Here is a 24,530-nt window from a genome sequence, read left to right on the forward strand (position 1 = left end):
GGGTATACAAAATGGGTTATTTGGGTAACCAAACCAAATTTCAGGTCAAGTAGTTCGGTCTGTCATTGAAAACAGTTCAAGTAAGTCAGGCTTTTTTTAAATATTACCTACCCAACCCGACCCCAAAATTTTCAGGTCATTTGGGTTTGGGTAAAATGTTACTCATTTACCCAAATACCCAAACCCAAACTACCCAGGTCAAATGGGTTTCAAGTAGGTCAGTTGGGTTTCGGGGTTACCCAAACACTTTTTGCTGGGGCTAATAATTTCTATTAATTTTATAAAAAATATATTAAATAAAAAAGTCGATATTATGTGAGCATTATTTTCTTAACTCATCGCCTAGTCGCGAATTCTTGAGGTTCATTTTTTATATATCATTTTTAATATATGTAAGTTGAGACACTCAATTTTCTCAAAACGTATCCACTAAAAAATTGTTTTTATTTTTGTTTTTTAGTCCTTTTTAGTGACAAAACTTTTGGGGAAAACATTATAAGCCAGGCTCTAGCTAGATTTAAGCTGTGAGAGTCGTGTACCATTTTTCACCAAAAAAGTTTTTGTCTACTTTTTTCAAAATTCCATTTAAAATTAATAACGTCCTTAAATTAACTTGGTAAGAGATTTAAAACATTAGTATATTAACTGTTAACAAATTAAAAAAAGAATCAGCTTAATGTGACAGTCAGAAAAAAAGCTATTAAGTTGAGTAAGTGTAAGTTGAGACACCCGTTTTTCATACAAAAAGGCCTTAGGCCAACAGAGGTCGATTTCTGCCTAGTACATTTCTTTGATATTAGGGGAAAAGTGAATGTTCAAAGAGGCTTTTGATTTTAATTGTTATTTGGTCTAAGTTCTTCTTCTTCTCTTTTTCAAAATGTCGTTTTTTGGCACTTTTCAAAAAAAATAATTTTTTAGTTTTCCCCAAATGTACTTTATGTACTTTTCCTTTTTTATCAAAATAAGACTAATTTAAAATTCCAAACATCTGAGACTCAGATTCTGAGTAACTGGTATTATAGGGAACTTGTCCTCACATCCGCGTAAAAATGATCCTCGATGGACAGCGATTTCTTAAGAACTCTCATAACCATGGATGACCACATGTGTATTTTTATTATGATAACACCAGTTTACAAAAAAAAATCGATGAAATATACCATGAATGAAACCTTTGTTTTCCGGTAAGGTACGTCTTCCTAATTCAGAAAATGGCACTTAAATTTTTTTTATGGATAAATTTTTTTTTTAAGTGTAAAAGCGTTTTTGACCCTTTTTCAATTTCTAACTTGAGTTGTGGCTAACCGATTTCAACCATAAATAACTAATTTTAGAGGTAATAGAATGCTCTTTAACTTTCTTATACACTGCATTGAGTTCCATTCATTAGTTTAGAAGCTACACTTCGTCAAAGTTGTAAAAGTGAGAAAAAATGCAAAAATGCTGGCATAAATGGCATCGTTAAAAATACACGTCTAAAAACCGAAATTAGTTTTATGAGTTATACTTAAAGATACATCTTTCAGTCAACTAACAAGACCATCAACAAAAAAATCAATCAATAGTTCGATTTTATATCGATTTTTTACGTTGGGAAAAACGGGAATTACAGCTCTGTTAGAGCCCTGTTGTGTCAGTTAACAGCTGTCGCAAGCTTCAAAAATGCATATCAAAATAATTTGCTGGTGGATTGTAATATTCAATAGCTTGTTTTTTTTGTCAAAGCACCTTCTACCAGTAGAAGTTATAAAAATAATTTCGGTTTTTAGGCGTGTATTTTTAACGAAGCCATTTATGCCAGCATTTTTGCATTTTTTCTAACTTTTTCAACTTTGTCGAAATGTAGCTTCTAAACTAATAAATGGAACTCAATGCAATGTATAAGAAAGTTGGAGGGCATTCTATTACCTGTAAAGTGAGTCACTTATGGTTGAAATCGGTTAACCACAACTCAAGTTAGAAATTAAAAAATGTCAAAAACGTTTTATACACTTTAAAAAAAATTTTATCCATAAAAAAAATTTTAAGTGTCATTTTCTTAATCAGGTAGACGTACCTTACCGGAAAACAAAGGTTTCATTCATGGTATATTTCATCGATTTTTTTTGTAAACTGGTGTAATCAGAAGAAATCGCGGTCCAAGGAGGATTATATATTTAAACCTTTCTGTCTTTTCCACCAAAAACCAAACTTAAAGATTGAATTTGTTTTACTGAGCGACACAACAACCCTTAATTAGCTAAAACAACTTCTTTAATACTGAACAAGAGAAACTGCGCCGCGGCCGAAAAAAAAATTTAAGAAAAAATCGCGCAATTTTTTCTTACATTTTTTTGCCTGCGGCGCAGTCTTTCTTTTACTTTCTTGTTTAAATGCACTACTTTCAAATACTTTCTATTCGGGAATACTTCAGCAGACAGATTTCTAGGTCATAAAAGGTTATTAAAGGAAAAACCTGAAACTTTACCTCAATGGTGGTGCGGAAAAGTGTTCAAGTTCTTTTTGCACGTAAATTCTTAAGAAATCGCGGTCCATCGAGGATAATTTTTTCGCGAATTTCGGGGGTGAGCCCGCTAATATATAGAATTAACAACTATTTATTCAAAGGTACTTAGTATTGTAGTTAAAAACAAGAGAGAACGCTACAATCGGGTGCCCCGACTATCAGATACCCGTCACACCTTAAGGGAGTTCGTGGGAGATGGAGATATAAAACTATGATTGCGCATAACTTTTTAATGAATGGTCCGATTTCGATAGGTATAAATATACACAACAAACACAACATTTTAACATCGTTAGTGGGCAATTGTGGGCTTTAGAGGGGGCGTGGCGCTTAGCTGAGCCCAAGAATAGCCCAAGAATATGTGTGGGAAATCTGAACCCTCTAGCTTTTGTAGTTTCCGAGATCTCAGCGTTCATCTAGACAGACAGACGGACAGACGGACATGGCTAGATCGACTCGGCTAGTGACCCTGATCAAGAATATATATACTTTATGGGGTAAGAAACGCTTCCTTCTAGCTGTAACATACTTTTGCACGAATACAATATACGTAACGGGTATAAAAATAATGAAAACCGAAATTTCACTTCTATAAAAAAAACTAAAGAGAACGCTATAGTCGGGTTGGTGTCCCGACTATCTAATACCAGTTACTCAGCTAAAGGGAGTGCGAGGGAGATGGATATAGACCATTTTTGATTGCGCATTTTTAATGAATGGTGCAATTTGAAAAATGTCTTCTACATTTCGTTAGGTATAAATATACATAACAAAATTGCATTTATACTTCTCGGAAATCTTTAAAGATGTGTGTCAGACACATTTTAAAATCGTTAGTGGGCGATTGTGGGCGTTAGAGGGGGCGTGGCGCTCGGCCAAAATAAACTTTCGCTGCGTAGAAAGCCCAAGAATATGTGTGGGAAATCTCAACCTTCTAGCTTTTGTAGTTTCCAAGATCTCAGCGTTCATACAGACGGACAGACAGACAGACAGACGGACATGGCTAGATTGACTCGGCTAGTGACCCTGATCAAGAATATATATACTTTTTTGCACAAATACAATATACCCTTTTAATCTACGAGTAACGGGTATCAATATATCTTAAAAATTAGAGTTTATTCCGAAAAAAGGCTTTTCATCCCAATGGGCTGTGCAATTAATGTCAAAAATAGTGGCAGAGCTGCTAGCAATAAGCCAAGCAATATCTTTTTTCTTTTGCTTTCGTTTCTGGTCGATTTTCCTCAGACGCAACACAGAAAGTCGAAAACAAACTCCATGCCATTTTGTTAACGAGAGAACCGCACTAAGCCCTTCCTTCAGCGGAGCTTCTATTAGATCCCATGAGTTTTAAGCCGGGTATGCATCAAACCAGTTTCTGTGCTTGCGCACTCTTGGCTTTAACCGGAAATCTCTCAATGGCTCTCTCGTTTCTCCGTCTTTGTCTTTTACTCTCTCGTCTAAGACACGTTTACAGCTGCTCGTCGCTTAGTCTCAGTTACTTTTTGAACGTTGGCGTTGCAAGATTATTATCGGTGATCGCGCGTTCTTGGCTAATCGTTGTGTATGTGCCGCCTCTTTACATATTGTGTCTATGTGTATTGTATATACTTCCAACAATGGCTTTTTTTTTAGCTCAATGTACGCTTATAGATGTGGTATTTCTTTTTACACAGGCAAAAAAATTGCAAAACCTTTAACCAAATATCGGTGGTATTAAACGAAAGCACAGTTAAAAATGAATAAAAAAATGGAAATAACCAACAATTTGTGTAAGGGACCTCCCTGCCATTACTTGCTCTGTCCATCTCGCTTTACCGGTCATAAGTGTTTTTGTTTTCTGTGAATTATCGTAACCGACTTTGGGTATATTTTCTACATTGCACATTAGGATAAAATTTCCATATTTTTGGCATAAAATATTTTGTGAAATTTTCCACATTTTTTTTAATCCGTTCAAAAATTGTTCAACTATCATAAAAACTATTAAAAAAAAAAATGTTGTTACCATTCCTTGCTCTTTGGCAAGTCTTCAAAGTCAGCTGTTCGAACTAAGCTGGGTGTGCCTTAATTTCTCTTTACCAAATATCGCGAATTTCTTTCGGTTGAATTATGGAAAATATTCGTCAAGGTATGTATAATACTGCTTAGAGGACATGAATTGGAAATGCTCTTGTTTCTTGGTGTATTTAATTGTTTTATGTAGAAGTTAAAAAGATGCAATTCTGCTGACACCCCCTGTTGAAGACGTAATTGATAACCCGGATTTCGAGATCGAACCAAATTTTGATTTTGATTTAAATATAGATGATTAGTGATAATAATATCGTGTTATATCGTAAATTTATTTTATATGTGGCATTGGGGCGGCTGACTGGGTGTGGTAGAAATAAAAAAAGAGAAAAAACCGAAATTTTACAATAGTCTCAATATTATGTATAACAAAATTTAGATCCTTATCGTTAAAATTACCTTCGCGGGCGAAGGTGGTTCATTTGGGCGTGGTCAAAATACAAATTCACTGTAGTCACTACTGTGTAAAATAATTTGAAATCCATTTCTTTAAAATTAGAGTTTATGCCAAAAAAAGGCAATTCATCCCAATGCACTATGGGGAAAAAATCCGTTTTTTTGGCATAACCATAAAAAATAAAAGTTACTAATTTAAAAAAGAAATATTTTTTTAATACTAAAATGGTTAAACTTTTTAGAACAATTTAAAAAAAAAATTTACGCGCCACCGATAACACAGGAACACAAAATTAAACTTTGTGAAATTTCCACGAACCATTTCAAGTTTTCCAGGATATTTGGGTGCTCCTGAGTAAAAGTCCCATACAAAATTATTTTCCATCACCTACAGGTTCCGCGGTATACCTAAGAATACAAAAAACCGATGTTGGTCGACATTTTGAATTACGTGGCCTATATAATTGGACTAACCTTTATTATTTTCGGTAGGACCTACTCTCAATACATCACGGCATTCCTAAAAAATAGTCCCCATTGTGAACCATTGTCCATGTCTTTGGAATTCGACGCCAAAGTTGAAAATCCCAAAATTGTAGAGATTTTTCTGATGTAAAAACAATTCTGAGGATTAAATCTTGAATGGAAGTAATTTTAACTATTCATTGTACCTATTGTTCATTGTATGCTTTAATTTCGGTTTAAAGCGTTTTCATGAGAATATTTCTTATTGGATTTATTATACTAATAAAACCGATAAATTTTAAAAAAGTCAAGGCATCCTACAGAATGGGAGTAAACATTTACATTTTTCTATGTATGTTCAGTGAACGTATTTTAGTTTCTTAGTTCTAGAGGTTGCCATGACTTATTCAAAATTTGACAACCTTTAGGAGTAGATAATGAAATCAAAAAATAGCTTTTATTAGTATAAGAAATCCAATAAAATGTCCTCATGAAAACGCTTTAAACCGAAATTAAAGCATACAATGAACAATAGGTACAATGAATAGTTAAAATTACTTCCATTCAAGATTTAATCCTCAGAATTGTTTTTACATCAGAAAAATCTCTACAATTTTGGGATTTTCAACTTTGGCGTCGAATTCCAAAGACATGGGCAATGGTTCACAATGGGGACTATTTTTTAGGAATGCCGTGATGTATTGAGAGTAGGTCCTACCGAAAATAATAAAGGTTAGTGCAATTATATAGGCCACGTAATTCAAAATGTCGACCAACATCGGTTTTTTGTATTCTTAGCTATACCGCGGAACCTGTAGGTGATGGAAAATAATTTTGTATGGGACTTTTACTCAGGAGCACCCAATTATCATGGAAAACTAGAAATGGTTCGTGGAAATTTTTGGCTGTGTACCTGTGTAATTTGTTGTAGCCGATTAAAGTCTATCGATTAACGTGCTCATCTCGAAGAAAAAACGCGCTAATTTTACTTCAAAGTTTCCCAACGGCGTGCAAAGTGTTTGGAGGGCTAAAAAATAAACAAAAAAATGGGAAATTAACGTCAAATAAATACTTCTCAAAACGAATTGTGTTGTAACTGTTTGCATTGTCAAGTTATTTAATGTCTTGTGTATGTCTAATTTAGTCGAAAACTACAACAATCGTACGGTTTTTTCAAAAAATTGAAAAACCCGAAATTCTATTTGTGCATAAGGAGTATATGGGCACTTCCAAAATGTCGCTCGGGACATTTGCACACTTTTAAAGTTGAAAAAAAATTCTAAAACAATGGATTTTAATTTTAATTATGGGCTTTTCTTTTCACTCTTCCCAAGCTCTATTTTTGGTAAAAATCTTGATTTTGTACCACTTTTAGTTTTTAAGATATCGGTAAAAAACTGCCGTATTCGCTCGGGACAAAAATAGAAGTGGATTTCGGGGAAGTTCATACAACACCAGAAATTAGCGAATTCTGATGGAATATTTTAATGCGATTTTTTTAGAATGTTGTTCAAACATGTCGCTGTGAAATGCTTTTGGTTTTACTCAAAAATTCTTTGCCGTTTTTTTTTTATGCAGTTTCAACCACATTCGCTCGGGACATTTTTTCCGACTGTTTTGTAAAGCGGATTTCTTTACCTCTATCTCTCAATTGCTGGATGTTTTGCTTTTAACTTAATGGTTTAGCATGTGAATGAAGCATTCAGTACAGAAAAATGTCACATATTAGCATTCCTATAGGATAAATTAACAACAGAAGACAAGTCCAAAAAATAACAAAATAATAGCCAAAAACTGATTTTTGCGTATATTGGTCGGGTTTGTCATAAAAATAATCAAACTATACTCCAAATTTGTAGTTAAGCTCAGTATCCAACTAATTAGAAATTAATATCAGGGCAAAATCATGTGGAAATATGTTTTGGTTTCAAGGTTTTTGGCTTGGTGGACTTTTTTTTGGAAGTGCCCATATGTTATAATTTTCAAGTTTCTATCTTTAAAACTAGAGTTTATGCAAAAAAAAAAAACGGACTTTTTCCCCGTAGTGCAATGTGCATTGTAACACAGTTTTTGTAGGCTTAGGGCCGATTTCTCGTCCGTCCTTTAGTTTGCCTGCCGGAGCAACGGGGCGATATACAAAAAATGGTTTACTCGTCCTTATGTTAGCGCAGGTAGCGACAAATTTTGTCTCGGTACTTCATCCACCATTTCAAATTTGTACGGTTGGATTTGTGCGCAAGTGTTGCCAGACATTAGAGCGTTGTCAACCTGGTTCCACTCTTCATTCGAAAAACAATTACAGAGTGCTGTTAGCGCACAGAATGTGCTGTAAAGCGCAAAAAATGGCGTGCTTTGATTATTTTATCATCTGTTTGGGTATAATTCAAAGGCAAAAACAGCTGTGATTTAGTTTCTTCTTCTTAGCTGGCTTTGGGAAATCAGCTGTCGTTTTATCGAGCCGAAAACCAGGATTTGAAAATGCTGTGAATGCTTCCTATGTTTTGCTTTTACTGTGCTACTGCTATGAAAGTTTCTGGAAGTCGGAAGCAAAGCCGAAGCAAAATCAACGACAGCCAAAGTCGACTGTTAAAATTTCGTCGGAAGCAATGTTATAGCAGCACTTTACATTTAAGAGCAGGAGTTTACATTTAAAAGCAGGGACCGTAATCATTATAAGTTAAATAATAAACAAGAAAGGAAGCTACCTTCGGCCAGCCGAAGCTTATATACCCTTGTAGATAAAAGAATACTCACTCGGTGCAGTTCCAGGGATTCCAGATTCAGCGTTTCGATTTATTTCAATTTTGTTTTTAAGTAGTCAAGAATCAAAACGCCTACTTCCTACAAAGTTACAATGAATTTTCTTATATTTGTTAGGGAGCCTTAAGATATAGTGGTCCGATCCGGCTCGCTACGACATATGTACTACCTGCAATAGAAAGAAGACCTTCGGGAAAGTTTCATCGCGATAGCTTTAAAACTGAGAGACTAGTTCGCATAGAAACGGACAGACGGACAGACGGACAGACGGACATGGCTAGATAGACTCGGCTATTGGTGCTGATCAAGAATATATATACTTTATGTGGTCGGAAACGTCTCCTTCACTGCGTTGCAAACATCTGACTGAAATTATAATACCCTCTACAAGGGTATAAAAATGTAAAATGAAAATTCAATTTTTATATTTTTCTTAGAGGATAATAATTATTTTTAATAAAAAAAAATAAGACTCAACAAGAGAGAACTCTATAGTCGGGTTCGTGTCCCGATTATCTAGTACCCGTCACTCGGCTAAAGGGAGTGCGAGGGAGATGGATATATAACATTTTTTTAATGAATGGTCCAATTTAAAAAAATTCTTCTACATTTTGATAGGTATAAATATGCACAACAAATTGCATTTATACTTCTGGGAAATTTTTTAAGATATGGGCGCAGGACACATTTTAAAATCGTTAGTGGGCGATTGTGGGCGTTAGAGGGGCGTGGCGCTGGAATAAACTTGCGCTGCGTAGGAAGCCCAAGAATATGTGTGGAAAATCTCAACCTTCTAGCTTTTGGAGTTTCCGAGATCTCAGCGTTCATACAGACAGACAGACGGACATGGCTAGATCGAAGAATATATATAGTTTATAGGGTCGGAAACGCTTCCTTCTACCTGTTACATACTTTTGCACGAATCTAATATATCCTTTTACTCTACGAGTAACGGGTATAAAAATAATGATTACTGATGATTTTTTTTTTTTTGCTCAATATAAAACTCATCAGATCCTTACGGCCCTCCTGTGAGACTTTTTTAAAATCTGATTTCACACCCGTTAAAGAGGTTACTAAAACTACCCCCAAGATTCTTTACAAATTATTTTAACCACTTTTAAAAAATGGCTTATCGTATGATTTTTATTTTATTCCAATCAAAATAAAACTCATCACAGCCTCGCGGCCCTCCTGTAAGACTTTTCGCCAATCTGATTTAAAGAATTATCAAAGCTACCTCCACAAACATATTTATTTAAAGAACCTCCAAACATATTTATTTATTATTTCATTTTACGAATAATAATTTCGATAAAGCCTCATTAGCAAGGTTACACCTTTGATCGGTCAGTACCATTTTGAGGGCCGAAAAAGATTTTTCCACGCTCACTTGCGTAGCGGGAACTGAATGGACTACCTTGGGCAGCTGATACAAAGCGTTTCTCCTCCCAATACTCCATTATGTTGCAGGTCAGGCTAATGAGTTTTGGAGAATAATTCTTGATTTCGGCATATGCCTATTTGGTCCGTTGGCTCTGCGTCTTCAGTCTCTCCACCCGAAGCTACCTCAATTGCTTGCAAATAATCATCTAGCAAAGACCCCAAGCTCGAGTTTGGCGAAGGCAATGCTTTCTGAGCTTGAAGCGATGCTGATGATGAAGAAATCTGCGATATTGGACTAGTCTAAAATTATATTATTATTACATTTAAAATATCTTCTTTTATATACAGGACGTAAGTACTAACGAGTTCTTTTTTTTCGGTATGCCAATTTGATACAAAATTACCTATTTGCCGGCGTTCTCAAAGATTCGAGGCGTTGAAAAAAGTCCTTTACGGCGAATTAAAGAGTGTGCGCTGCACATTTTATCGACTGAATGGGATGAATATTAATATTCATGTACAGCCCTTCCTGTAATAAGGAAAACAACCTTCACGTTTGAGTTCTGAATAAAAACTGATTTTATTTTTCTAAGGGCCGGTTTCTCGAGTTCCGGCTAACATTTCTCTAACAGATAAAGTCCCTGCTAAGGCATTTTGGATTTCTCGAGCAACAATGTGAGAGCTAACTCTGACAGGGACTCGGAGTCCCTGTTAAGCGTTTTCGACTCGACAGAATGTCAGCTGATTTGTCAAAGCCAACTAAGAAGAAGAAACGAAATCACAGTTGACTTTTCCTTTGAATTACACCCAAACAGCTGGTGAAATAATCGAAGCATGCCATTTTTTGCACTTCACAGCCCAATTCTGTGCGTTAACAACACTCTGTAATTGTTTCTCGTTCAGATAAATTTAAGCAGTCGAGAAAGCCGATTTGCTTTCACGAACAGTTAGTCTAGTCTTTAAGTTTTTCAAACAGATAGCTATCAGGGACTTTGACAGGGACTCGAGAAACCGGCCCTAAGTCTTCGCTTACGTAACTACACCCAAAAACAAGAAAGGAAGCTAGCTTCGGCCAGCCGAAGCTTATATACCCTTGCAGATCATTCCTATTAATTAACAAATCGCAAAAATGTTCAATTTTCTAATATTTCTCATTAATTTTCCGATCGTTCCTATGGCAGCTATATGATATAGTCGTCCGATTTTGATCAAATTAAAATTGAAATTCGGAAATATTTAAAAAGAGTCATATCCTAGAGTAGAAGATAATACAATAAAAACCAAAAAAGCTAGAATTTATTTCCCATTACTGTTCCATTAATTTTCCGATCGTTCCTATGGCAGCTATATGATAGAGTAGTCCGATTTTTTAAATAATTAATTCGAAATTCAGAAATATTTAAAAAATAACATCCCCAAAAGTAGAAGGTAATACTTCAAAAAACACCGAAGCTAGAATTTTTTAAAGTTTTTTTTTCCCATTGTTCCTATGGGAGCTATAAGATATATATACTACCGACATATATACTACCTGCAATAGAAAGAACCCTTTTGCGAAAGTTTTGTCCCGATAGCTCAAAAACTGAGAGACTAGTTTGCGTAGAAACAGACAGACGGGCAGACGGACAGACGGACGGACAGACGGACAGACGGACAGACGGACAGACGGACATGGCTAGATCGACTCGGCTAGTTACCCTGATCAAGAATATATATACTTTATGGGGTCGGAAACGCTTCCTTCTAGCTGGTACATACTTTTGCATGAATCTAGTATACCCTTTTACTCTACGAGTAACGGGTATAATGAGAACACTGGACTTTTCGTGACTTGCGTGGACCGGCCGGGCGATGTATTTCGAAGTAGTTCACAGAGAGTATTAAACTTAAGCTAATTGAGCGCTGTGCTTCAGAGCGCTAAGAGCTGGAAGAGCCTGGAAGTAGGCATTCCCAACGAGGGAGGAGCGGGGAAAGCGGCGCAAACACCAGTATAAATCAAAGTGATGTTCTAGCTAGTATTCTGCATGTCAAGTCTAATGATGTAGGTCTCGATAATATGTGTCCAAAATTTGTTAAGCTTTTGCTCCCCTTAATATTGCCCATGTTACATATATTTTTATACCCGTTACTCGTAGAGTAAAAGTGTATATTGTATTCGTGCAAAAGTATGTAACAGCTAGAAGGAAGCATTTCCGACCCCATAAAGTATATATATTCTTGATCAGGGTCACTAGCCGAGTCGATATAGCCATGTCCGTCTGTCTGTCCGTATGAACGCGAGATCTCGGAAACTATAAAAGCTAGAGGATTGACATTTTGCATGCAGATTCTAGGAGTTCCTACGCAGCGCAAGTTTGTTTAAAAAGGGTGCCCCCTCTAACGCCCACCATCGCTTATATACGATTTTAAAATTTTCAATATTTCGGAAAAGTAAAATTGCAGTTTTATTGTGTTTATCAATACCTATCGAAATGTAGAAGAAATTTTTTAAATCGGACCATTCGTTGAAAAGTTACGGTGGATCAAAGATTTTAACTCCATCTCCTTCGGACTCCCTTTAGCTGAGTAACGGGTATCTGATAGTCGGGGCACCCGACTATAGCGTTCTCTCTTGTTAACACTGCTATTAACTACGTCTTCATTTCCGACAATATGGAAAAACGCCAAAATATTCAAAATTCCCAAGCGTAACAATGACTATAGGCATATTTCATTATTACCTTTCCTATAAAAAGTCTTTGAAAATCGTATGTCCTCTCAGATTTAACTTTACTTAGCTAATAATTCCTTACTAAATGAAAAACAATCTGGATTCCGTAAGAAAAGGAGTTGTATTACTGCAATCAGTATATTAGTGTTGAGGATATAAGACAAAAACTGGATGGGAACTGCGTAACGTTTTTAGCGCTCCTTGTTTACCCCTGAAAATTAGCAAAGCTTATTAGTTTAAATTAATAATAAACAAAAATGTTGCACTTTTTTACATGTATGTCTTCTTCTTCTTCACAGCCAGCGTTTTACCTGGCAAAAATAGGACATGTTTTCACGACAGTGATGCCAACTTTTTGCAAAGGCGGCCTGTTTTTATAAATTTCTCAATAACTACAACTTCTTTTATCATAAAATTTTTACCAGAAATAAGTTTTATTTTTAACTACAATACGAAGTACCTTTGAATAAATAATTCGTTAACAAAACATTTCGATAACTAACTCCGAAATTTGGACAAATTTGGTATTTTAAAGTGCTAGCTAATTGGTAACACTGCCAGGTAGACGGTTTGCCGACGGATTTTTTTTTGCTAATTTTTTCGAGAGGTTTTATAAAAAGCATATTTTTGAATATAAACCGAAGTAGGTATAAAAATCGTAGTACGCAGGTAGTTCATAAAATTCATTAGAGTTATCTTAAATAAAGTTATATTTTTGGGAAACATTTTTAAGTTGGGTAATTTTATCAAAACGTCCGGCAAAATAAGGGGGATTTAGAAACCGTCAAAAATGACGTCTGTGACACCGAGATTTGTAGAAAATAATTGCGTTTGTAGAAGTCTGGCAATGCTGGCATGTACTGTAGAGGTCTCGCTCTTACGAAGATGGAGCAATATCAATGTATGATAATTGTATTCTCTTTTAAGTTAGTTGCAAATAAACTCTTCATGTGAACACACGCACGGCGGTTTATATTATTAGATTTGCCAGCTCAATAGGTTATGGGCCCAGGCACGGTTAAATCGGAAGAGTGTTTGAAAGTTAAGAACTTTGTGTAACTCAAAAGACAAATATGAGTGGTCTATATCAAATAGATAAGTTAGAAGACAATAACTATGATTCGTGGAGCATACAGATGCGATCTGTGTTGGTGCATTCTGGATTGTGGAGTGTAACGTCCGGAGATTTGACTGCTACAAATGCACCTGAAGGAGTCGATTGGAGTGCTCAAGACCAAAAAGCTTTGGCGACAATTACATTAACTGTAAAAACATCGCAGTTGGCCTACATAAAAAATTGTCAGCAATCGAAAGATGCATGGGGAAAGCTAAAAGAAGTACATCAGCCTCGTGGTCCGGTACGGAAGGTACAGTTGTACAAGAAATTGCTTGGAAAGCGAATGGGACATGGCCAAAACATATCCAGCTATATTAACGAATTCCTGGAGGTTTTGGATGGTCTAACCTCAGTTGGAATCGATCTAAACGAGGAGCTACGCACAATTGTTCTACTGTCGAGCCTTCCAGAACAATTCGAAAATTTCGTGGTGGCTATCGAGACCAGAGATGAATTGCCCTCGTTTGAAACTCTCTGCATTAAGCTCAAAGAAGAAGGCGAACGAAGGGGAATCGCAAATGAGCAAGACGACAATACCAAGGCGTTTGTCGCAACACAGAAACAAAATTCGTATTCGAAGACGAATGAGCAGAAGAAAAGGAATAATATCGTCTGTTTTAAGTGTGGCGAGCGTGGACATATAAAGTCCCAGTGTCCGCAAGCGGTAGACAGAGACAATCACATTCGCACATCGAACCGACAGTGCAGCTTGCTAAATGCGTTGGACGCTAGCAATTTCCAAAACTCGATGTGGTGTCTGGACAGTGGGGCTACAAGCCATATGTGTTGTGAAAAAGAGCTTTTCACTAAACTAGAAAAACACACGGAGATGATCGGGCTTGCCAATGCTGGTTTCCTTGAAGCTGAAAGTAAAGGTGATGTAAAGTTGCAGACAGAGCTGTGTACATTAACATTAAAGAATGTGCTTTATGTTCCAAAAATGCATGGCAATTTTATGTCAGTTAGCAGTGCGGTGAAAAACAGGTGCACGGTGAAATTCGGTCTGCAAAACGCAATGGTCATGCAAGACGGCGAATGCATTTTCAGTGCCAACAGAATTGACAATTTATATTTGTTTCAAAGCACAAACAGCAAATGTTTTTCTGCCACCGTAATTGACGGCGTTTTATTGCACAAGAGATATGGTCACCTCAATTTTTCTAGTCTGAGGGAAATTGTTTCCAAAGGTATGGTGCGTGGTGTGGAAAATATGATTCTTCCACAGGATTTCAAGTGTAGGACTTGCATGCTCAGCAAAATCCACCAACTACCGTTTCCAGCAGCTACCGCCAACAGAGCCAATGAGCTTTTGGAACTGATACATGCAGATGTATGTGGCCCGTTTCCCACACAATCGCTGGCGGGATCGAAGTACTTCCTGACATTCATCGATGACAAATCCAGGAGGATTTTTGTGTATTTTTTGCGGAAGAAGGACGAAGTGCTATCAAAGTTCATGGAGTTTAAGAATCTGGTTGAACGGCAGACGGATAGAAAGCTGAAATGTCTTCGCACGGACAACGGAGGAGAATTCGACAACAAAGAGTTCGATGATTTTCTTCGTCATCATGGTATCGCTAGGCAGCTTACTGTAGCTTACACACCACAGCAGAATGGAGTTGCTGAGAGGGCTAATAGGACATTAGTGGAAATGTCTTGATGCCTACTCGTGCAGTCGGGATTATGCGAATTCTTATGGGCTGAAGCTGTTAATACTGCTGTTTACCTTCGGAATCGTTCTCCAACCAGCGCAGTAAATTGCATGACCCCAATAGAAGCGTGGACTGGTAAGAAACCTTGTATAAACCATCTAAAGGTATTTGGTTCTATTGCAGTTGCTCTGGACAAGGGTCCACGAAAGGGAAGCAAGTTTCAACCAAAAGGCAAAGAATATACAATGGTTGGATACTCGGTGGCGGCAAAAGGTTATCGCCTGTACGATTCAACTACGCGACTAGTAGTCGAAAAAAGAGATGTCCTATTTGATGAGAATCATGATGCAGGAGATGACAATAAAGCTTTTTTCGATCATTTCCCGGAGAGTGATAGGATTGGTCACGACTCAAGCGAAACTGGTAGAGAGGACAGCTCTAGTGAAAGTTCCGATCAGTTCGAGAGTGCATCAGAATCTGACGAAAAGGATAAGGACAAGAAGGACAAGGACGAAAAGGACAAGGAAGAACAGGAAGAGAAATATGACCAAAATGAGAAACGTGTAGGGCCTGGTCGGCCGAAGCTCATCCGGACTGGCAAGCCTGGTCGTCCCAAAAAGCAGTACAACATCCTAGGTGCCTTAGTGTCAAACGATGTCCCGATACCAGCAACATTTAAAGAGGCTATGAGCAGTCCGTATGCATCCGAATGGCGCGTAGCTATGCAAAGGGAATATGATTCTCTTCTCGCAAACCAAACCTGGCAGATGACAGATTTACCAAGAAATCAGCGTGCGATCGGATGCAAATGGGTATTCAACGTTAAGCGCGACAAGGATGGCCAAATAGAACGCATCAAGGCACGTCTGGTTGCAAAAGGATGCTCCCAGCAGTACGGCGTTAACTATCAAGAAACTTTCTCTCCAGTTTGCAGGCTAGAGAGCGTGCGTTTTATATTGGCCTTAGCAGCAGAGCTCGGTCTGTACCTGCATCAGATGGACGTATGTACAGCGTATTTAAACAGCGGTCTTAGTGAGACGGTATACATGAAGCAACCGGAGGGGTACATCGATCAGAGTCATCCTGGTAAAAGTTTGCTTCTCAACAAGGCGATATACGGATTAAAGCAGTCAGGAAGGGAATGGAATTCCATGCTTGACAGTACCCTGGTTAAGCTCGGCTTCATTGCTTGCGAGAACGAACCATGTCTTTACAAGCAGACTGGAAATGGAAACCTCTCGCTAATGCTCATATATGTCGATGACATTCTGGTAGCCTGTCAGTCAAAAGAGGATCTGGTCAGAATCAAATCGTGTATCTCTAAGTCTTTCGAATGCGTGGACAAAGGCTCTCTAAACCTTTTCTTGGGCATGGAGATAGAGCGTGAAGGAGAGCTAGGACCAATTTCCCTGGGCCATTCGCAGTATATAAAGGATCTGCTGCATGCACACGGCATTGAGGATTGCAGACAGGCGGCCACACCACTGGATGCAGAATTCCAGGTAGCATGCACTAGCAATCAGTGCAAAAAGGTTGATCCAACTCTATACCAGTCAGCTGTTGGCGAGCTAATGTGGCTTGCACTTACAACCAGGCCGGACATTTTGCATTCCGTTTCCAAACTGGCTCAACGAAATCAGGACCCACATACCGAACATATGCCCGGTATCAAGCATGTACTAAGATATCTGGCATCAACAGTGGACATGAAGCTACACTACAGGCAGTGTGGTCACCCTTTTCTTGGATACGTAGACGCGGATTGGACCGGTGACAAAGTCGACAGGAAGTCATATACCGGGTACATCTACTTCCTAGCTGGAGGTCCAATTTCTTGGCGTTCCGAAAAGCAGCGCAGTGTCGCCCTCAGCAGTACCGAAGCGGAGTATTTGATCGATATCCCTTCTTATACACTTTTTAGAAAAATTTTTTTTAGCCTAAGAAAACGTCGCTATTAATCGAAGAAAATTTCCGGGATTGGTAGCCTAGGGGTCTAACGCGTGCGTATGTTATTCAAGCTTGCGGCTGCAAGAGTGAGTTCAAACCCATGTCGAGACGAAAAACTCATGGTGTCTTTTTGTTTTTTTTTTAACACTAATAGTTACATATTAATAAAAAAAAAAATGTATTGCATTTTTTTTAGCTCATGAATAATTATATTTTGATAAAAATGATGTTTAAGTTTTTCAAATTTGAAACATTCAATTACTGTTACCATTGAACCAAAATAAATCTGTAAATATTAATGTTAATCAATAAATATTTAAGAGCAAAATTAAATGACACTAAAAGGAGTAAACAGAAGAGAGCCAGATCAATTTGAGTAAAAATAGGAGAACAAAATGTGAATAGACTTTGTACAGCGCCTCACGTGATGCTTCCGTGGCGCAGCTAGAAGAGTGCTTGACTGCAAACTGTGAGGCGAGCGGTTAGCGGTTCGATTCCCGCGTGCGGCGACCAAGATGTTTTTCTCAAAATAGTAAGTTATTGTGTTTTTATATTTATAATTTGTAATTTGTATACTCATTTCAGTTATTATTACAGTTCCAATTTGAAACCACCCATGTGCTCAATTATAGGAAATTCAAACTAGAAAAAAAAAATAACACAAAGGCCGTGGCGTCACAGAAACAACTGGGTTAATTCCGGAGCCCGAAAATACATTTTTGTATTTTCTGAATTTGAGAAATTTTTTTTGTTTTTTAAAAAAATATTTGTTTATATTTAAAACAAGAGAGAACGCTATAGTCGGGTTGGTGTCCCGACTATCTAATACCCGTCACTCCGCTAAAGGGAGTGCGAACGCTGTGTCGGGTTGATGTCCCGACTAATAATCGTAACTCAGCTAAAGGGAGTGCGAGGGAGATAGATATATAATTTTTGATTGCGTATAACTTTTTAATGAATGGTCCGATTTGAAAAATGTCTTCTACATTTCGATAGGTATAAATATACACAACAAAATTGCATTTATACTTCCCGGAAATCTTTAAAGATGTGGCCGCAGGACCCATTTTAAAATCGTTAGTGGGCGATTGTGGGCGTTAGAGGGGGCGTGGCGCTCGGCTAAAATAAACTTGCGCTGCGTAGGAAGCCAAAGAATATGTGTGGGAAATCTCAACCTTCTAGCTTTTGTAGTTTCTGAGATCTCAGCGTTCATACAGACGGACAGACGGACAGACGGACAGACGGACATGGCTAGATCGACTCGGCTAGTGACCCTGATCAAGAATATATATACTTTATGGGGTCGGAAACGCTTCCTTCTAGCTGTTACATACTTTTGCACGAATCTAGTATACCCTTTTACTCTACGAGTAACGGGTATAAAAATCATATTTCTATTTTTTAGAAAACCTTTTCTTTCTAAATTCTAAGAAATATTTTTTTACTTTCTAGCAAAAAATTTCTAAATTGCAGTCTATTTTTTTTTGATTTTTAGAAAAAACGTCTTTGATTTTAAAAACCTACTTTCTTTAATATAGACAAAATCGCCAGTAAAGCAAATTCATAGGCGATTTTCTAAAACCAAGGGCGATTTCAGTCGATTTTTTATACCCTTGCAGAGGGTATTATGATTTCAGTCAGAAGTTTGCAACGTATAGTATATATATTCTTGATCAGCATCACAAGACGAGTCGATCTAGCCATGTCCGTCTGTCCGTCCGTCTGTCCGTCTGCCCGTCTGTCTGTTTCTACGCAAACTAGTCTCTCAGTTTTTGAGCTATCGGGACAAAACTTTCGCAAAAGGGTTCTTTCTATTGCAGGTAGTATATATGTCGGAGCCGACCGGATCGGACAACTATATCTTATAGCTCCCATAGGAACAATGGGAAAAAAAAACTTTAAAAAATTCTAGCTTCGGTGTTTTTTGAAGTATTGCCTTCTACTTTTGGGGATGTTATTTTTTAAATATTTCTGAATTTCGAATTAATTATTTAAAAAATCGGACTACTCTATCATATAGCTGCCATAGGAACGATCGGAAAATTAATGGAACAGTAATGGGAAATAAATTCTAGCTTTTTTGGTTTTTATTGTATTATCTTCTACTCTAGGATATGACTCTTTTTAAATATTTCCGAATTTCAATTTTAATTTAATCAAAATCGGACGACTATATCATATAGCTGCCATAGGAACGATCGGAAAATTAATGGAAAAGTAATAGGAAATAAATTCTAGCTTCTTTGGTTTTTATTGTATTATCTTCTACTCTAGGATATGACTCTTTTTAAATATTTCCGAATTTCAATTTTAATTTGATCAAAATCGGACGACTATATCATATAGCTGCCATAGGAACGATCGGAAAATTAATGAGAAATATTAGAAAATTGAACATTTTTGCGATTTGTTAATTAATAGGAATGATCTGCAAGGGTATATAAGCTTCGGCTGGCCGAAGCTAGCTTCCTTTCTTGTTTTTGGGTGTAGTTACGTAAGCGAAGACTTAGGGCCGGTTTCTCGAGTCCCTGTCAAAGTCCCTGATAGCTATCTGTTTGAAAAACTTAGGGCCGGTTTCTCGAGTGCCGGCTAACATTTCTCGAACAGATAAAGTCCCTGCTAAGGCATTTTGGCTTTCTCGAGCATAAATGTGAGAGCTAACTTTGACAGGGACTCGGAGTCCCTGTTAAGCGTTTTCGACTCGATAGAATGACAGCTGATTTCCCAAAGCCAACTATGAAGAAGAAACGAAATCACAGTTGACTTTTCCTTTAAATTATACCCAAACAGCTGATGAAATAATCGAAGCATGCCATTTTTTGCACTTTACAGTGCGTTAACAGCACTCTGTAATTGTTTCTCGTTCAGATAAATTAAAGCAGTCGAGAAAGCGGATTTGCTTTTACGAACAGTTTATCTGGTCTTTAAGTTTTTCGAACAGATAGCTATCAGGGACTTTGACAGGGACTCGAGAAAGCGGCCCTTAAAGACTAGACTAACTGTTCGTGAAAGCAAATCGGCTTTCTCGACTGCTTAAATTTATCTGAACGAGAAACAATTACAGAGTGCTGTTAACGCACAGAATTGGGCTGTGAAGCGCAAAAAATGGCATGCTTCGATTATTTCACCAGCTGTTTGGGTGTAATTCAAAGGAAAAGTCAGCTGTGATTTCGTTTCTTCTTCTTAGTTGGCTTTGACAAATCAGCTGACATTCTGTCGAGTCGAAAACGCTTAACAGGGACTCCGAGTCCCTGTCAGAGTTAGCTCTCACATTGTTGCTCGAGAAATCCAAAATGCCTTAGCAGGGACTTTATCTGTTAGAGAAATGTTAGCCGGAACTCGAGAAACCGGCCCTTAGAAAAATAAAATCAGTTTTTATTCAGAACTCAAACGTGAAGGTTGTTTTCCTTATTACAGGAAGGGCTGTACATGAATATTAATATTCATCCCATTCAGTCGATAAAATGTGCAGCGCACACTCTTTAATTCGCCGTAAAGGACTTTTTTCAACGCCTCGAATCTTTGAGAACGCCGGCAAATAGGTAATTTTGTATCAAATTGGCATACCGAAAAAAAAGAACTCGTTAGTACTTACGTCCTGTATATAAAAGAAGATATTTTAAATGTAATAATAATATAATTTTAGACTAGTCCAATATCGCAGATTTCTTCATCATCAGCATCGCTTCAAGCTCAGAAAGCATTGCCTTCGCCAAACTCGAGCTTGGGGTCTTTGCTAGATGATTATTTGCAAGCAATTGAGGTAGCTTCGGGTGGAGAGACTGAAGACGCAGAGCCAACGGACCAAATAGGCATATGCCGAAATCAAGAATTATTCTCCAAAACTCATTAGCCTGACCTGCAACATAATGGAGTATTGGGAGGAGAAACGCTTTGTATCAGCTGCCCAAGGTAGTCCATTCAGTTCCCGCTACGCAAGTGAGCGTGGAAAAATCTTTTTCGGCCCTCAAAATGGTACTGACCGATCAAAGGTGTAACCTTGCTAATGAGGCTTTATCGAAAATATTATTCGTAAAATGAAATAATAAATAAATATGTTTGGAGGTTCTTTAAATAAATATGTTTGTGGAGGTAGCTTTGATAATTCTTTAAATCAGATTGGCGAAAAGTCTTACAGGAGGGCCGCGAGGCTGTGATGAGTTTTATTTTGATTGGAATAAAATAAAAATCATACGATAAGCCATTTTTTAAAAGTGGTTAAAATAATTTGTAAAGAATCTTGGGGGTAGTTTTAGTAACCTCTTTAACGGCTGTGAAATCAGATTTTAAAAAAGTCTCACAGGAGGGCCGCAAGGATCTGATGAGTTTTATATTGAGCAAAAAAAAAAATCATCAGTAATCATTATTTTTATACCCGTTACTCGTAGAGTAAAAGGATATATTAGATTCGTGCAAAAGTATATAACAGGTAGAAGGAAGCGTTTCCGACCCTATAAACTATATATATTCTTCGATCTAGCCATGTCCGTCTGTTTATTTTTGCCGTTTATTTTAGCCGAGCGCCACGCCCCCTCTAACGCCCACAATCGCCCACTATCGATTTTAAAATGGGTCCTGCGCCCACATCTTTAAAGATTTCCGAGAAGTATAAATGCAATTTTGTTGTGTATATTTATACCTATCGAAATGTAGAAGATATTTTTCAAATCGGACCATTCATTTAAAAGTTATACGCTTTATAAATTGTCAACATATATCTATCTCCCTCGCACTCCCTTTAGCTGAGTTACGATTATTAGTCGGGACACCAACCCGACACAGCGTTCGCACTCCCTTTAGCTGAGTGACGGGTATTAGATAGTCGAAGCACCAACCCGACTATAGCGTTCTCTCTTGTTTTTTTCTATCGTCGTGATCGCCGAGTGCTTTTGTCTCTTCCCCACAGCTTGCCACCGGCTATTTGCAACAGCCGCAACGTCTCCGGAAGCTGCCTTCAACTACGATCGATATTCGACGCCCCAGCTCTTCATTTTTTGATCCATTCGAGCCGAATTGCTCCAGCAGATAAGTTCAATTTATTAATTCCCTATTAACTGCCGGTCGAGCCAACCGAAAACCTAATTCGTTTGACTTTCTGTGCGATTTTATTAAAATCCAAATCCGATTTAATCCGATAACGACAGTTAGTAAATTACAATTCCAATTCCGTCTTTTATTTCTTCGTCCTTTGCCTATTTTCTAATTCTTTTCATATTGATATTCATATTGATGTACAAGTTTCATATTCGCATTTGGCCGTACATCCAGTAAAAATACATCTAACATCAAATCGAGGAAATTAATAAAATATAAATCCAAATAAAAGTGTGCAAATAAAATGTGGGTGTCACAGAAACCGTCGACGGTTTTGGGGACGGTTGGTTTAGAAACCAACCGACCAAAACCGTTGGTGTCACAGGAATTCGAGAGATTTCCTTTTTTCGGAAAATTTACCGAAAAACGACCAGGGCTGGACGCATACACTAAATATCGAATATTCAATAATTATCGAATTTTATTTGACTTATTTGGACTATTTTCCAATAAGTTTTAAACTTAATTTATGTTTTTCTTTCAAAATTACAAAAAGAATATATATGTTTAAAAATTTGAATTACCCGCCAGGCTACATATTGCAGCCCTGAACAACGGTTTGCCGCGGCTGCGTTGGTTTATTTTCATTTCTTAGTTGGCAAGATTTTTAAAAGCGAACTAAAATGCCGTCTGCTCTAGAGTACTTGCGAAGGCATAAACTGCGAGAGGCTAGGACGCAAAGGAGATCCTTACAAACGGTTTTACATGGACTACCATGGAGATTTAACTCATTGGCCACGTCCTTTCACAAGAATGCGGCCGCCCTGAGTAAATCCTTTGGCAATGTCGATATTATCGCGAATGAATCGGAAAAATATGGTGTCTTTCGCTGGTAACCTATGTTTACCCCTGAAAATTAGCAAAGCTTATTAGTTTAAATTAATAATAAACAAAAATGTTGTACTTTTTTACATGTATGTCTTCTTCTTCTTCACAGCCAGCGTTTTACCTGGCAAAAATAGGACATTTTTTCACGACAGTGATGCAAACTTTTTGCAAAGGCGGCCTGTTTTTATTAATTTCTCAATAACTACAACTTCTTTTACCATAAAATTTTTACCAGAAATAAGCTTCATTTTTAACTACAATACGAAGTACCGTTGAATAAATAATTCGTTAACAAAACATTTCGATAACTAACTCCGAAATTTGGACAAATTTGGTATTTTAAAGTGCTAGCTAATTGGTAACACTGCCAGGTAGACGGTTTGCCGACGGATTTTTTTTTGCTAATTTTTTTCGAGAGGTTTTATAAAAAGCATATTTTTGAATATAAACCGAAGTAGGTATAAAAATCGTAGTATGCAGGTAGTTCATAAAATTCATTAGAGTTATCTTAAATAAAGTTATATTTTTGGGAAACATTTTTAAGTTGGGTAATTTTATCAAAACGTCCGGAAAAATACGGGGGATTTAGAAACCGTCAAAAATGACGTCTGTGACACCGAGATTTGCTATTCGGGAGAAATTCGGTTGGAATGGTTTTCTGTGATACCTCCGACTAACAGCTAATGATATAAACAAAATATAAACAAACTAATAAAAAAAACAATGTCGGCAGAAAGAAAGTTTCGCGGTAAAAATTATACCTAAGAACAGGAGACAATTCTTGTAGAATTGTCTTCGGAATCGCCTCCGGGAGATTGAATTCTTACATGCGTGCAATCTATAACTCCTATGACTTTCGGAAACTTGGCTATTTTATAAAAATCAAAAACATTTTCTTGAAGATCTTCAACACGCGGGTACTTCATAAATTGTTTTTAAAAAGAACTCATAGATAATGAGCTATCTGCTCGTTACGGACGCGTCGCGTTTGCATCCATTTACCGTTTAACGCGACCGAATCCCATACAAAACTTGTAGGCGTTGGTTAGGAGGGGAGGGTGGAAAATTGTCGCGTTACAGGGCTGGAAAGTGAAATTTTTGGTATTTTTAAGCAGTATTAACCAGGCATGAACATTTTTCTGGACCCGAATCTGATAAGAGGCTGATAAGAAGCGGGAAATATTAAAACCATTTATTGTTGATATTTACATGAACTTTATTTCGTATAGATTGGTATTTTATATATCATATATGCCAAATGATCTGGCAATAGTTCAGTATTCCGAGGATGATCCAAGCGCATAAAGGGCAGTAGCAGTTCGTTTATTCAATGGAATGGCTCGGCTAGAAAGGATCGGAAGCGAAATATTGGTCGTTGCAGAGCAGCCACATATGCTTCCCCGTCTCCGCCGCCGCAGAAGCTACTGCTGTCGCGGGTCGTGTCAAAGAATTATTTAAATGACTGTTCACATATATACATATATAAATATGAACGCCTTCTGCAGCAGATCCTTTTGCTTTCTGCCGTAATAAATGCTCAAGCAGCATAACGTGGGATGTTGTTATTGCTTTCATCATTGCAGCAATGTTTCCACG

General features: G+C 37.4%; 2 protein-coding genes across 8 annotated transcripts in view; one reads left to right on the top strand and one right to left on the bottom strand.

Annotated features, from left to right (window-relative positions):
• Positions 1-24,530, bottom strand: part of LOC138914670 (uncharacterized) — a 184,402-nt gene that overhangs the window by 100,885 nt on the left and 58,987 nt on the right. The gene's annotated exons all lie outside the window — the stretch shown is intronic.
• The window catches only part of LOC108054886 (uro-adherence factor A), a 234,497-nt gene continuing 213,978 nt past the window's right edge, over positions 4,012-24,530 (top strand). For 2 of the 6 annotated variants that reach the window (XR_011420455.1, XM_070219425.1), the window contains exons 1-2: positions 4,018-4,070; positions 4,183-4,637. Coding sequence is in view for 1 of the 6 variants with exons in the window: in XM_070219424.1 (XP_070075525.1) it covers positions 4,619-4,637 (19 nt within the window). In the remaining 5 variants the exon portion in view is untranslated. Of the gene's footprint in view, positions 4,071-4,182; positions 4,638-24,530 lie in introns of all 6 variants that reach the window. The other 4 variants (XM_070219416.1, XM_070219424.1, XM_070219430.1 and 1 more) reach the window with 3 other exon arrangements.

This window comes from Drosophila takahashii, chromosome 2L (assembly GCF_030179915.1).
Source record: "Drosophila takahashii strain IR98-3 E-12201 chromosome 2L, DtakHiC1v2, whole genome shotgun sequence".
In the NCBI taxonomy this organism is placed as follows: Eukaryota; Metazoa; Arthropoda; class Insecta; order Diptera; family Drosophilidae; genus Drosophila; species Drosophila takahashii.